Source organism: Ailuropoda melanoleuca, chromosome 20 (assembly GCF_002007445.2).
Source record: "Ailuropoda melanoleuca isolate Jingjing chromosome 20, ASM200744v2, whole genome shotgun sequence".
Taxonomy (NCBI): Eukaryota; Metazoa; Chordata; class Mammalia; order Carnivora; family Ursidae; genus Ailuropoda; species Ailuropoda melanoleuca.
In genome coordinates, this window is record NC_048237.1 from 208950 (window position 1) to 222077 (window position 13128).

At 37.8% G+C, this 13128-nt stretch overlaps 1 protein-coding gene across 1 annotated transcript; it reads left to right on the plus strand.

The window, feature by feature from the left end:
• Positions 1 to 1759: 1759 nt before the first annotated feature.
• On the plus strand, positions 1760 to 2578 carry LOC109488792 (olfactory receptor 11G2-like). Its single transcript, XM_019794037.2, has one exon. The coding sequence runs from the start codon at positions 1760 to 1762 to the stop codon at positions 2576 to 2578; it is 819 nt and encodes a 272-aa protein (XP_019649596.2).
• The last annotated feature ends 10550 nt before the right edge of the window (positions 2579 to 13128 follow it).

Genomic DNA, 13128 nt, shown 5'->3' on the forward strand with positions numbered 1-13128 from the left:
TTCGGTAACATGAAAACTACACTTATGGCGAGCATTGCAATATGTATAAAGTTGTCAAATCACTATGTTTTACACCTGACACTAATATAACAAGTATAGTTCAATATTTTTTTTAAAAAATGTCAAAAAGGTTATTAGAGGACATGATTTCTCAAGAGCCCTGTGTGAATGAGTTTATTCTTTCTTTAAAATCATTAATATAAACTGTTTTTAGAAAACGCATAGTGTCAGGGATTTGCCTCACCTGACTTACTACAACCATATATACAATCTCAGGGCAATGAGAATCTATAAATAGTAGTCCTTCCAATATAGATGCCATTGTAATGGTCAAATAAAAGAGTCAGCCATCTATATGGTCTGACCTTTACACAAATAGGTCCAGGACTTCCTTCACTGTGAGTCTTGGATTTCCACCTTGAAAAGGCTTCTTCAATTTATTAAATATTCCTTATAAAATTCAAAAATACTTCCAGGAGTGGGGAAAAATAAGTGCCCTATTAGTGCAAGATCTGTCATAGCCACATCTGTTTCTCCAGCCCTTAAAAGACCACTTAACACAGTAGAGAAGTTTCATAAATATTTTTGAATGAATTACTTTGCTTAATGTAAAAGGTCAGAGTAAGGTACCAAAGAAACAGGAGAATTGAGTTTTGATTTAATAACAACTACTTTAGGGGGAAGTAGCCCGAGAAAAAGAGAAGTGAGAAGCTACTTGTTTCAGATATGCCCAGACAGGAAAGGCCTAGATGGGGCTTAGTGAGATGTAAAAAAGATACCAAAGTTCTGGCTAAAAGAGAGAAAAAGGAACATGTGGGAAATGTCTATGGGGGAAAAAAAACTGTGAAAATCCTCACAGAAACATAAAACTATTTTTCCATTTTTCTTGCAGCCAACTTGACTATGAATGAGCACACAATGAACTTGGTCACAGTCACTCAGACCAGCTGCATTCCCTCAGGTCAACTGCCATAATGGTCATATCTAGTTCACATATGCACATGGAATTGCATCGAAATATTTAGCCAGAGCAAATTAGAGGCCAAGGTATAGGACTCTTTCTCACAGTGTATAGTGCATTCAGTTGCCTAAAAAGGAAAGGAAACATTTTTTACACTAAACATTGGTATGAATACATAAAACGGAAAAAAAAAAAGTCCTGGAATGACAGAAGTATTTTTTGTCACTTTAAAACCATGAGTAACCTGGAGGAACTGAAACTGAAAATGAATATTAATTTATGTCCTGTCACGATACTAAATTTGGACAGACTCTTAAAGTGTCCTGGTTTAATATTTTTTATTCCTTAATCAGTTATAAATCATAAAGAATCAAGTACTCATAGACTGTTGAAAGAACTCCACATGCACAGAAATGTACTCTTGATAGTGTAGGTAAACAGGTGAAAAAGTAGACTAATATAGATAATTACCCAGAATCACAAAAGCTAGCATTCCTAGTATCTAGCGTGGAATTCTTAGAAGGGAGAAATTTGTCTCCAATTCATGTTTTCCTTCTTTTCTTTATTGCGACTGTTTAAAATAATTTTTGTTCAGGGACTGAGTCATGAAAGTCAGTTTTGTTCCTTAAGCAAAAATCTATTTACTACTTTATGAAATAAAAGATAAAGAAATTTGGTGTTTTCAGGAAGAACCAGCATACTCCATTAAATTACAATAAGCAAGTCATCTCCATGTCTTCCAAACCAAAGAATGTGTCCAGCACAGAAGCCACCAACTCTGTTAGCCACTTCATCCTCATGGGCTTTCCCTCAAGCCCAGAAATGCAGCTCCTCTACTTTGGGCTCTTCTCAGTAGTCTACATCCTGACTCTGATGGGGAATACGGCCATCGTCTATGCTGTGCCGTGGGACCGGCATCTTCACACCCCCATGTACATCTTCTTGGGCAATTTCTCTCTCCTAGAAATATGTTATGTCACCACGACCATCCCTACTATGTTGGCCAATTTCCTGTCCACAAGCAAGTCTATCTCCTTTGTGAGCTGTTTCACACAGTTCTACTTCTTCTCTTTTGGGTGTTATGAGGGCTTCTTCCTTTGCATCACGGCCTTTGAGAGGTACCTTGCCATCTCTCATCCTCTACATTACCCACAAATCATGACTAAACAGCTGTACACCGGCCTTGTCATCTTCGGATGGTCAGGTGGGGTCATCCTCTCCCTAACCCCAATTGTTCTCATTTCACAGTTGCCCTTCTGTGGCCCAAATACCATCAACCATTTTTTGTGTGATCCTGTCCCACCGATGACGCTGTCTTGTTCTGAAGACACCATCACTCAGCTCATTTACTCTACTTTCAATGCTATTTTCATGATTGGGACCTTCCTCTTTATTCTTTACTCCTATGCTCTGGTGATTCTGACTGTGCTATGGATGCCCTCATGGGCTGGAAAACACAAGGCTTTCGTCACGTGTGCTTCTCATTTGGCTGTTGTCATCCTGTTTTATGGCTCCATTATGGTGATGTATATTAGTCCTGGATCAGGACACCCAGTGAAAATTCAAAAATTCATTACCTTATTTTATTCTGTGATAACACCCTTTGCAATCCTCTAATTTATAGCCTCAGAAAAAAGGAGATGAAGACTGCTCTGAGGAATATCTTTGGGACCAAACACGGTGTTCATAAAATGTAAATGAGAGTTCAATTCCATCTCTCAAGTGCAACTTACCTTAATAAAACATGAGTGACATATTGGTCCACAACTTAAGTTTTATTAAGAAACTACTACTATCATCTTAAACACTACTCACCACAAGATGCAGTAGTCTTATTCAGGAATATGTTTTAGCAAGTGGATTCAATTTTGTTTTGAGTTAAATATCAAGTAAGTGAAATTTTAGTATCTAAGCCCATTAGTCCTTCTATATGTAATTCAATTTCTAAAAAGAAGACAGAGTCTATTGTGCATTACTGAGTTGAAGCAACTCTTACACATGTAACAGACATCATAGATTGCTTTGGGTATTAATGCTATAATCCAATAATTTTCTATGAGACATATTGACCAATAAAGAAGATTCAAATTTGAAGGAAGTCTACCTTGTCAGAATGCAGCATGTGTCTTTAAAGACACATAACTTAGCTGGGTATTAGTGACTTTTCAGAGTGTACAAGACAAGGATTAGGAATTTAAAGTGTATTAACTACCTCGAATAATAGTAAAGATAAGAGCTAAACATAAAGTCTAAGACATTTCTCAGAGTGTAACTCACTTTGGGGTAAATCCAGTTAAACAACAGCTTCTGGTACCATGTGAGTTTTAATGTTAGCACTGTGTGAATTATTTTAATATAAGTATCCTTAAAACTATTTCTATAAACTTCACACTTGTCAGAATGGCTAAAATCAAAGACACAAGAAGCAAGTGTTGACAAGGATATGGAGGAAAATGAACCCTCATGCCCTGTTGGTGAATGCGAACTGGTGCAGGCACCACAGAAAACAGTATGGAGGTTCCTCAAAAAGTTAAAGTATTACATGTGATCCAGTAATTCCATCACTGGGTATTTACCCAAAGAAAATGAGAATGCTAATTAGAAAAGATATATGCACCCCGAGGTTCATTGTAGCATTATTTACAAATGCTGAGATATAGAAGTGATCCAACTGTCCATCCATAGACGAATGGATAAAGAAGACATGGTATACATGTTATACACAATGGAATGTTACTCAGCCATAAAAAAGAATGAAATCTTGCTGTTCACAATGACATGGTTGGGTCTAAAGAGTATAATGCTAAGTAAAATAAGTCAGTCAGAATAAAAAAAATACCATATTATTTCACTTACAGGTGGAATTTAAGAAACAAAACAAATAAGCAAACAAACAAAAAAACCCAGATTCTTAAATATAGAGAACCAGTGGTTGTTCAAGGAGAGATAGATGAGGGGATGGGTAAAATAAGTGAAGGGGATTAAGAATACACTTATCATGATAAGCACTGAGTAATGTTTAGAATTGATGAATCACTGTATTGCAAATGGAAACTAATATAACACTGCCTGTTAATTATATGGGAACTTTTTTTCAATATATTTAACTAGTGACCTGTCTCAGTGAGTTTTTATGGCATAATACAAAAATAAACCAATAGTATATCGGTCCATCAATATTTTCCTACATTTAGCCTCTTGAATTTATGTAAATACCTCTATGTTCACTTTTAAACTTAATACAACCTTCTGTTTTTTCTGTTCTGTAACCTTATTCAATTTTATTTTTTAATTTTTAAAATTTTAATTCTAATGTAGTTAACATACAGTGTTATATCACTTTCAGGTGTACAATTTAGTGATTGAACAATTCTAAACATTACTCAGTCCTCATCATAATAGTGGAATTTAAAAAATGAATAAATAGAAATTTAAAAACTACTTCCAGGTGTGCCTGGGTGGCTCAGTCATTAAGCATCTGCCTTCAGCTCAGGGCATGAACCCAGAGTCCTGGGATCAAGCCCCACAACAGGCTCCTCCACTGGGAGCCTGCTTCTTCCTCTCTCACTACCCTGCTTGTGTTCCCTCTCTCACTGGCTGTCTCTCTCTCTCAAATAAATAAACAAATAAAATGTTTAAAATTTTTTTTAAAAAATTAAAAAAATAAAAACTACCGCCATAAAATAATTAACATTTTTGTTTTAATTATGACTTTTATTTTATCTGTTGCCACTTTTTTTTAAACATGACTCTCCAAAACACGATTAAAAGAAATCATAACATAAAATGTAATTTACAGAATTTTAATTTGTAGTCTTCAAGAAGTCATTTGTTCCACAAAGTGATGTGAAACAGCAACGGGATTTTAATTCATAAATAACTTGGACTACAAATATTTATTAAGCTTGAAAGGCAGGATTTCTGAGTTCTGGAAAAGAAGTGGCTATCTTTATCCTACTTCACATAAGAAACAAATTAAATGGCTGAACAACTGTCTGAAAAGTACTTTATATTGGAAGAAAATACAAGCCATTTAGAACTTTGTTCAAACCAACTTCAATGGTAGGTTTAACTTCACCCCCAAATTACTTGAACTCATACAGCAATTCAGCAACGTGGCAGGATATAAAATCAATGCACAGAGATCTGTTGCATTTCTATACACTAACAATGTGACTGAAGAGAAATTAAGGAATCGATTCCATTTAGAATAGCACCAAAAACCATAAGATACCTAGGAATAAACCTAACCAAAGAGGTAAAGGATCTGTGCTCTAGAAATTACAGAACACTTATTAAAGAAATTGAGAAAGACACAAAGAGATAGAAAAAACATTCCATGCTCATGGATTAGAAGAACAAACATTGTGAAAATGTCTATGCTGCCCAGAGTAATCTACACTTTCAATCCAATCCCTGTCAAAATATCATAGACAGTTTTCACAGAGCTGAAACAAAAAATCCTAAAATTTGTATGGAGCCAGAAAAGAACCTGAATCACCAGGGGATTGTTGAGAAAGAAAACCAAAGCTGGGGATATCACAATGCCAGACCTCAGGCTATATTACCAAGCTGTGATTATCATGACAGCATGGTATTGGCACAAAAGCAGACACATAGATCAGTGGAACAGTTTAGAGACCCCAGAAATGGACCTGCAACTTTATGGTCAACTAATCTTTGACAAATCTGGAAAGAATATCCAATGGTAGGTTTGAAGTGCTAACAATTTTAGTTGATATTCATCTGTGGAGCTTAAAGAATGCTCATATCAGGAGTGCCGGGTAACTCAATTAGTTAAATGTTTGCCTTCAGCTTGGGTTATGATCCCAGGGTCCTGGGATCAAGTCCTGCGTCAGGCTCCTTGCTCAGTTGGCTTCTCCTTCTGCCCCTCCCCCCGCTTGTGTGCTCACTCTCTCTCTCTCTCTCTCCCATGCTCTCTCTCAAGAAAATAAACAAAATTAAAAAAAATAATGTTCATGCCAGTTCCATTCATCTTTCTTAATTATATAGGAAAAAATGGTATGAATTAGTGATTCTTAGTAAAATGTATTGATTTTTATGAAGATGTACAGTGCCTATATTTTTAATTGTCTTCAAGTTAATTATTAGCCAAATTTTTCTCACCCATGTTATTTTACCTCATATTAAGTTTGTTGCCACTAGATAGAATTGCAAATTATTTGGTATACTAAGAAGCATTTCCTTAAGACATAGACCTACTTTTACTTCAACAACATCTCTTCCTTAGTTCATACCTATGATTTCATGGTGGAAGTGAGCTTTCATAAACCAGCTGACAAATAAGGAAAAGAACCTCCAGCTTGGTTCACAAATGGATTGTCTGAATATATGCTACTTCAAGGGAAAAATGTACTACCGCTGTACTATAGCCCCTCTCACAGGTGGCCATAGAGTATAAGGGTGGAGGAAATTCTCACAAAGCAAAGTGCTGGGAGAAATACACTTAGTGGTCTACTTTTATATGGTGGGAGAAATGGCCTGCTACACAAGATGGGAATATACATGCCTAATGACTGCTGCAAATGTTTTACTGCTTGGTCAAGGACCCAGAAGGAACCAGATAGGAACATCAGAGTCAAAGTTTGGAGAGGCAGTATTCGAATAGACCTATGAGTGTGAGCACAAAGTATGCAAATCTTTGTGTCTCAAATCAAAGTCTGTCAGAGAGGATCCTCCACAGTGGAGTCATTCCACAACCAGGTACAAAGAACAAGTCATCCAGGAAATATCAAGCAGCTCTCACCTCCTTCACCTTAGTGCCTACACAAAGTGTGCATGAAGTGAGTGGTAGGGATGAAGGCTATACATAAGCCACAAAACATGGACACTCTCCTACCAAGGCCAGTAAAGCGACTGAGCTACTGAGGATGCATCCTCAATCAGAGACAAATGCTAAATCCTCAGTGTGGCACGATCCTTTAAGAAAACTAAGCAGCATTGACTGCATTCAAATTACTTTCATTATTTGTCCTTTCTGTGAATTTTTTTTTCTTGGATGTGGGTTTGACTTCCTTTCCTGAAGAGCCTCTGCCTGTACCACTATCCTTCTGCTTATGGAATACCTGATTTACTAATACGGGTCCCTGGATAACATTACTACCCAACAAAGTAAAAAAAAAAAAACAGGCACATGATCGCATGATTCACTGGTCCTACCATATACTGCATCACATTGAAGGAGTCGACTTGATTGAACACAAATGCAACATTAAAGGATCACCAGGGTTCTCAACCTAAGTACTACTGACATTATGGGCTAAATAATTCTTTGTTATGGGGAGCTATCCTTTGCAGTGCAGAATGTTTAGCAGCATCCCTGACCCCACCCACCGTCCACCTACAAGTATGACAGGTGTGACAACCAGCAATGTCTCCCGACAGTGTGAAATATCCCCTGGTCAGTGGGGGGAGTTATCTCCATTCGAGAACCACTGGAGTAAATGAGGGTCAGTTTGGGGCTACACTGAGCATTTGGGACACTGTCCTCCAGAAAGTAGTACACATATTTAATCAATGGCCAGTAAAAAGGGCTTCACACTGAACAGCTAAAATTTAAAAAGTCTGAGAACAAGAAACTAGAAGTAAGCTTGACTCCCCATAATTTCCAGTGATTCACTTGCAGAATTTGTTCTTGCTGCCTCTACAAACTTAAGTTCTGCCAATAAATCATGAGCTACTAGGATGGGAGGAGGAGAAAATTCTATGAGGGGACTAAGAATGTGTTCCATTAGGGGCACCTGGGTGGCTCAGTCGTTAAGTGTCTGCATTCGGCTCAGGGCGTGATCCCAGGGATCACAGCGGGCTCCTCCGCTGGGAGCCTGCTTCTTCCTCTCCCACTCCCCCTGCTTGTGTTCCCTCTCTCACTGGCTGTCTCTCTGTCAATAAATAAAATCTTTTAAAAAAAGAAAAAAAGAATGGGTTCCATTAAACCTGAAGCTATGACTGCTTCTACTTAGAACTCTCTTCTTGGCAGACCAACAGACAGATAAAGGATTCACTATACTGGTCAGTGTAATCAATTGTAATTATCCGTGATTGCTGCTACAAAATAGGGATGGGATGAGTATGTTGGAAATTGAGAGAATTCACTGGGGCTTCTTTTGGTGCTCTCAGGCCCAGTCATATCACTGAACAAGAAAATGCAACATATGCAGCATGGCAAGGGCAAAACAACCAAAGGCTCAGAATTATGAGATAAAGATCTAGTAGGTGCACCCAACCAGCAAACAAGTTAGACTATCTGAATCGCTTATCAAAGATGAGGGACAGCTGGAATGGGTGGTAGAGAAGGGAGATGAATCTATGATGGCTATTCATTAACCATTCTGCATGAAGTTATTTTTATAGATTGTATTGTACCAAATTTTTGTAGATTGTATGCTACCAGAACCTTGAAAACTCAGAAGCAGTGTAGACATAATACAGTGAACAAATGGATCTGAATAGATCAAGTAGGGGACACTAGAAAAGCTTTTGGTGCCCTGCATTACATCTACTCAGCCTATTTCAGCAACAGCTGCCTAGGCAGCTGCAAGCTTGGACTCATGGTGATGTTAACCTCAATACTTCTTCTTCTTCTTCTTCTTTTTTTTAGATTTTATTTATTTATTTGAGAGAGAGAGTGAGCTAAAGACAGAGCACAAGCCAGGGGTGGAGGAGGGGGACAGAGAGGCAGAGGGAAAAGCAGACTCCCCACTGTGCAGGGAACCTGATGTGGGGCTCAATACCAGGATCCTGGGACCATGACCTGAGCTGAAAGCAGACACTTAACCATCTCAGATGCACAGACGCCCTGTTAATAAGTTCAAGACTTCTACATATCCTTTTATTTTCTGTCTTGGATCCTTTTCCAAAACCTCTGGGACCCAGTCAGCTAGAGAGAAAATGCAACCAGAATATAAAGAAAGTGTTACAATTAAAGACAGCTGTCAACCTAATGGGTGGAGTGGCCAGTGGATAAATGTTCCTGCTTCTTAGACATGCTGGCAAAACCAAGCCACATATATCCCAATTGCCTATACCAGAGACCTTGAAACATACAAACTGGCATTAGTTCTTCCTGCTTCTAAGTTTCACTCTCCCTGCCCTCTAGTCCTCTTTCCTAGGTTACCCCAAATAAACTATACACCTGTGTCTTTATCTGAGGTTCTGATTTGGGGAACCTAAGCCAAAACAAATATTAACTCTGATCTTTCCCAATTGTGCCTCTCACAATCAGAACACATAAGCATTCCTACTGCCACCTCTACACTACTTTCATTCTTAGACCTTCCTTCTTAGAAAATAAGGCATTTCTCATCCTTTTCGTAGGCAACCTCTCCACTGTTTCCTTGAACCCATCCTCTCATACATCTCCAAAGACTTAATATTTACCTTCATTTTCCAGAATCATGAATATTAAACTTTCATCTTTCCAAAGCCTCCTTCTCCAAACAGGAGAGACAGGAAAGTAGGGGGATTGAGAGAGAGGTTGAGAAAAGAAACTGTCTCCCTGGAGTGTATTCATCTTCAGGTGCTCACATTTTTCCTCCATATCTAGAAGACATGAAAAAATAGTGTATGGTCAATCTCCACTTCATCACTCATGTATCCCTTAATCCCCTGTGATCTGGTTTCCCACTTCCTCTGCTCTGCTTTCCTTCATGTTTCTGTAGAGGAAAAACATTAATAACCATGCAGATAGTTTCCTTTAGGTGTAAATAGTCTAGTAAATCAAAAGATTTCCAAATCTGTCATCACTTTCGTTAGTCAACCTTATCTTATGCCAGCATAGACATGAACTTTATATTCTTGTGATTCCTCATTAGCTGGGTTTGACAACCTTAGGTACAGCCTGGGAATAAGTTTTCTTGGTATCAGTTGCAGCTCTTTATGAACAAGAGTAAAGGTAGAGAAGACAAAAAATGGGTTACCTTACAATTGCAACTCAAAATCTAGTTAATTATTTATTTTTCATCTTTGGACATGGAATTAACAGAAGTCTAAGCTAGTATTTCTCAAGCTTTAATATAGCAGCATTATCAACAATAGCCAAATTATGGAAAGAGCCCAAATGTCTATCAACTGTTTAATGCATAAAGATGTGGTATATATACAATGGAATATTACTCAGCCATAAAAAAGAATGAAATCTTGCCATTTGCAATGACATGGATGGAGCTAGAGGGTATTATGCTAAGCAAAATAGGTCAGTCAGAGAAAGACAAGTACCTTATGATTCTACTCATATGTGGAATTTAAGAAACAAAACAGATGGACATAGGGGGAAGTAAAAGAGAGATGCAACCATAAAACAGACTCTTAATTAGAGAGAACAGAGGGTTGATGGAAGGAGGTGGATGGAGGATGGGCTGGATGGGTGATGGGTATTAAGGAGGGTACCTGTTGTGAAAAGCGCCGGATGTTGTAAGTGATGAATCACCAAATTCTACTCCCAAATATTATACTGTATGTTAACTAACTGGAATTTAAATAAAAACTTGGCGCTACAAAAATATGCATATAAATCACCTCTGTGTCTCTTTTAAATGCAGATTCTTCTCAGTGGGTAGATTAACATTTTTGAGAAGTTCCCAGGTGATACTGCTGCTGCTGGGCAATAGACTATAATTCAAGTAGCAATAATCTAATCGTGACCTATCTAAAATGTCAGAAGAGACAAGTTCCTGAATAGGAATGCCTTAGTAATATTTCCAATTGACCCACATTGCTAGGAAAAAGTCAGAATTAGGAAAATAAATGAAGATAATAAAGAGATTTCCCAATTTGCCTTTATAATATTTTGTTTTGTCCCAAATATCAAGCATTGGTGAAAATACCTTCATTTATTCACTTATTCATTTTTTTTCAGTGTGTAATTTGTTGAGCACTTGCTTTGTGCAAGGAGCTGTGCTATGCATTAGAGACACAGTGGTGAGCTAAACTGGACCTGAAACACTCTTATAGAGGTTAGTATAGTATATAAATTCTACTATAAATTCTAAATACATATGTAATTTAAATAGCCAGATAAATAAACATCAAATTGAAGATTCTCAGTCTAAGTTCCCTCAGATATCCCTATTCCAAGTTTCAGCATCCCAATCTGTTTTAATTATCTGTGACTGCATAATTACAATCAAACTTATGGTTTAGAACCACTCAAACCGTGTATTATCTCTTATAAATCTGTGCATTTACTGAACTCGGCTTGAAATTCTTTCCTCCACATGGTGTTGGCACAGGCTGTAATCATCTGGAGGCAAGATTACACCTGAAACAGCTAAGAAAAATCACCTAAATGGCTGCTAGTTGGTCCTGGTTGTTGGCTGGAAGGTCGGCTAATTCTATAACCTAGAGCTTCTTGGTTCTGCCCCTACATGTTCTAAGAAGCAACAGTGGAAGTTACAGATCTCATAAGGCCCCAAACTTGGAAGCTACACAGCATCACTTGCATTGCATTCTATTGATCAATACAGATCACAGGACCAGTTTATACATAAGGGGAGGAGAAGATACCACCTTTTAATAGGGAAACAGCAAGGTCACATTCAAAAGAGGATGTAAGATAGTGATATTCTTTGGGACATCTTTGGAAACACAATCAACTACACCGTCCACCCTCTGATCCTGACCAATCACATCCCTCCCACATGTAAAATATTTTCAACTTCCCCTCCAAAAGGCTCGCCCCATTATGGTAGCAGGCATTAGTACAGAATCTTGTCATTTAAAATGATGTATGAAGTTCCTGGGTACAGTGACCTGACAAGATAACTGCAATATTCACTCCTTTTCAAAAGAAAGAAATTCCCTTCTTTTTTTTCTTCTCTTTTTCCCGCCCTTTCTGAATAATTCAGCCTTAAAGCCATCAGGTCTGGCAGAGAGTAATGGGTGTTCATGGTAGAGAATTAACCTGCATAATCCAGAAGGAATATCGAGGCCCAAGTGGGTTGAAGAGAGTGGGGAAGGGTGGGGCAACAGGGCATGCAATTTTAGAAAGTGATAAAGTTAGAAGAGTCTCCAGGTATGGGAATATCTTGGTGTGAGGTGTCTATGCTCAAGCAGGATGTCAGGTCCAACTGCACAAGGAAGACTGGTGGCATACAGTGGGATTATCAAATACATTAAAAACCAAGTATAATAAATTAGGCTTCTCACTGTCAGAAAAGGAGTAACAATACAGAAAGAAGGAAATCTAGAAACGAACCCTGTAATGTTAATTGTAATTGAAAGTACCAGTGTAAATTCATGGTTTTCGATAAATATGGATAAATCTAGAAATAAATCTGCCACTGAGAGGTCCTAGCACAGAGAAGTGCCAACAGCAATAAGCATACCCACCACGTTCCATTAAAAGGAACTGGAACTCTGAGAAAATGGCAGATTCCAGAGCTAAGATATAGAAAGCACAAGATGAGCCTGGAACATCTTTTCTGTGCCAAAAACCAAGACAGTACTTAACAATTTGTGTAAACATACCAAAAGGACACAAAAGTGAACTTGAGTGAGTTATCAACAAACAAATCAGAGACAATTTCACAACAAATCTGTAACTATTCAATGAAATAGGGAACTGTCAGTCCATGCAAATAAATAAATCAACAAACTGAAAGTCTTATGAGGTATTTTCTAAGTTTCAAGTTGCCTCTCCTCACAGTCTGCTTAATAATAATAAAAGAAAAAAAAAACCAGGGAAACTTACTTTACAGTGAGTGGAATAGGCTGGCAGACAACACTTTAAACAATATAAAAATTGCCATAAATGGGATGATAGAATGCAAAAGAGGAAAATGGTGTCTATTGCTGTCAAGGATATCTAACCTGAACTTAATCCTAAAGTATAGAAAACAAACCCAGTTTGAAGAACACTGTACAAAATAGTTGGCCTATAAATTTTCACAAATGTCAAGGTCAGGAAAAGACCCAAAAACCTATCCCCCCCTATTGTAGAGAAACTACAGACACATGACAAGTGTGGCCACCATGGAGGTATGCCATACAGATCTCCAAGAAAAAAAAATGTTGATCAGTTATGAGGAAAGTAGTTAGCTGACAGTCTCTAGCTTCCATACATTTATGATTCACCGTGACATTTATTTTTTTAAGATGTTTTTATTTATTTGAGAGAGAGATCATGAGTGTGGGGAGGGGCAGAGGGACAA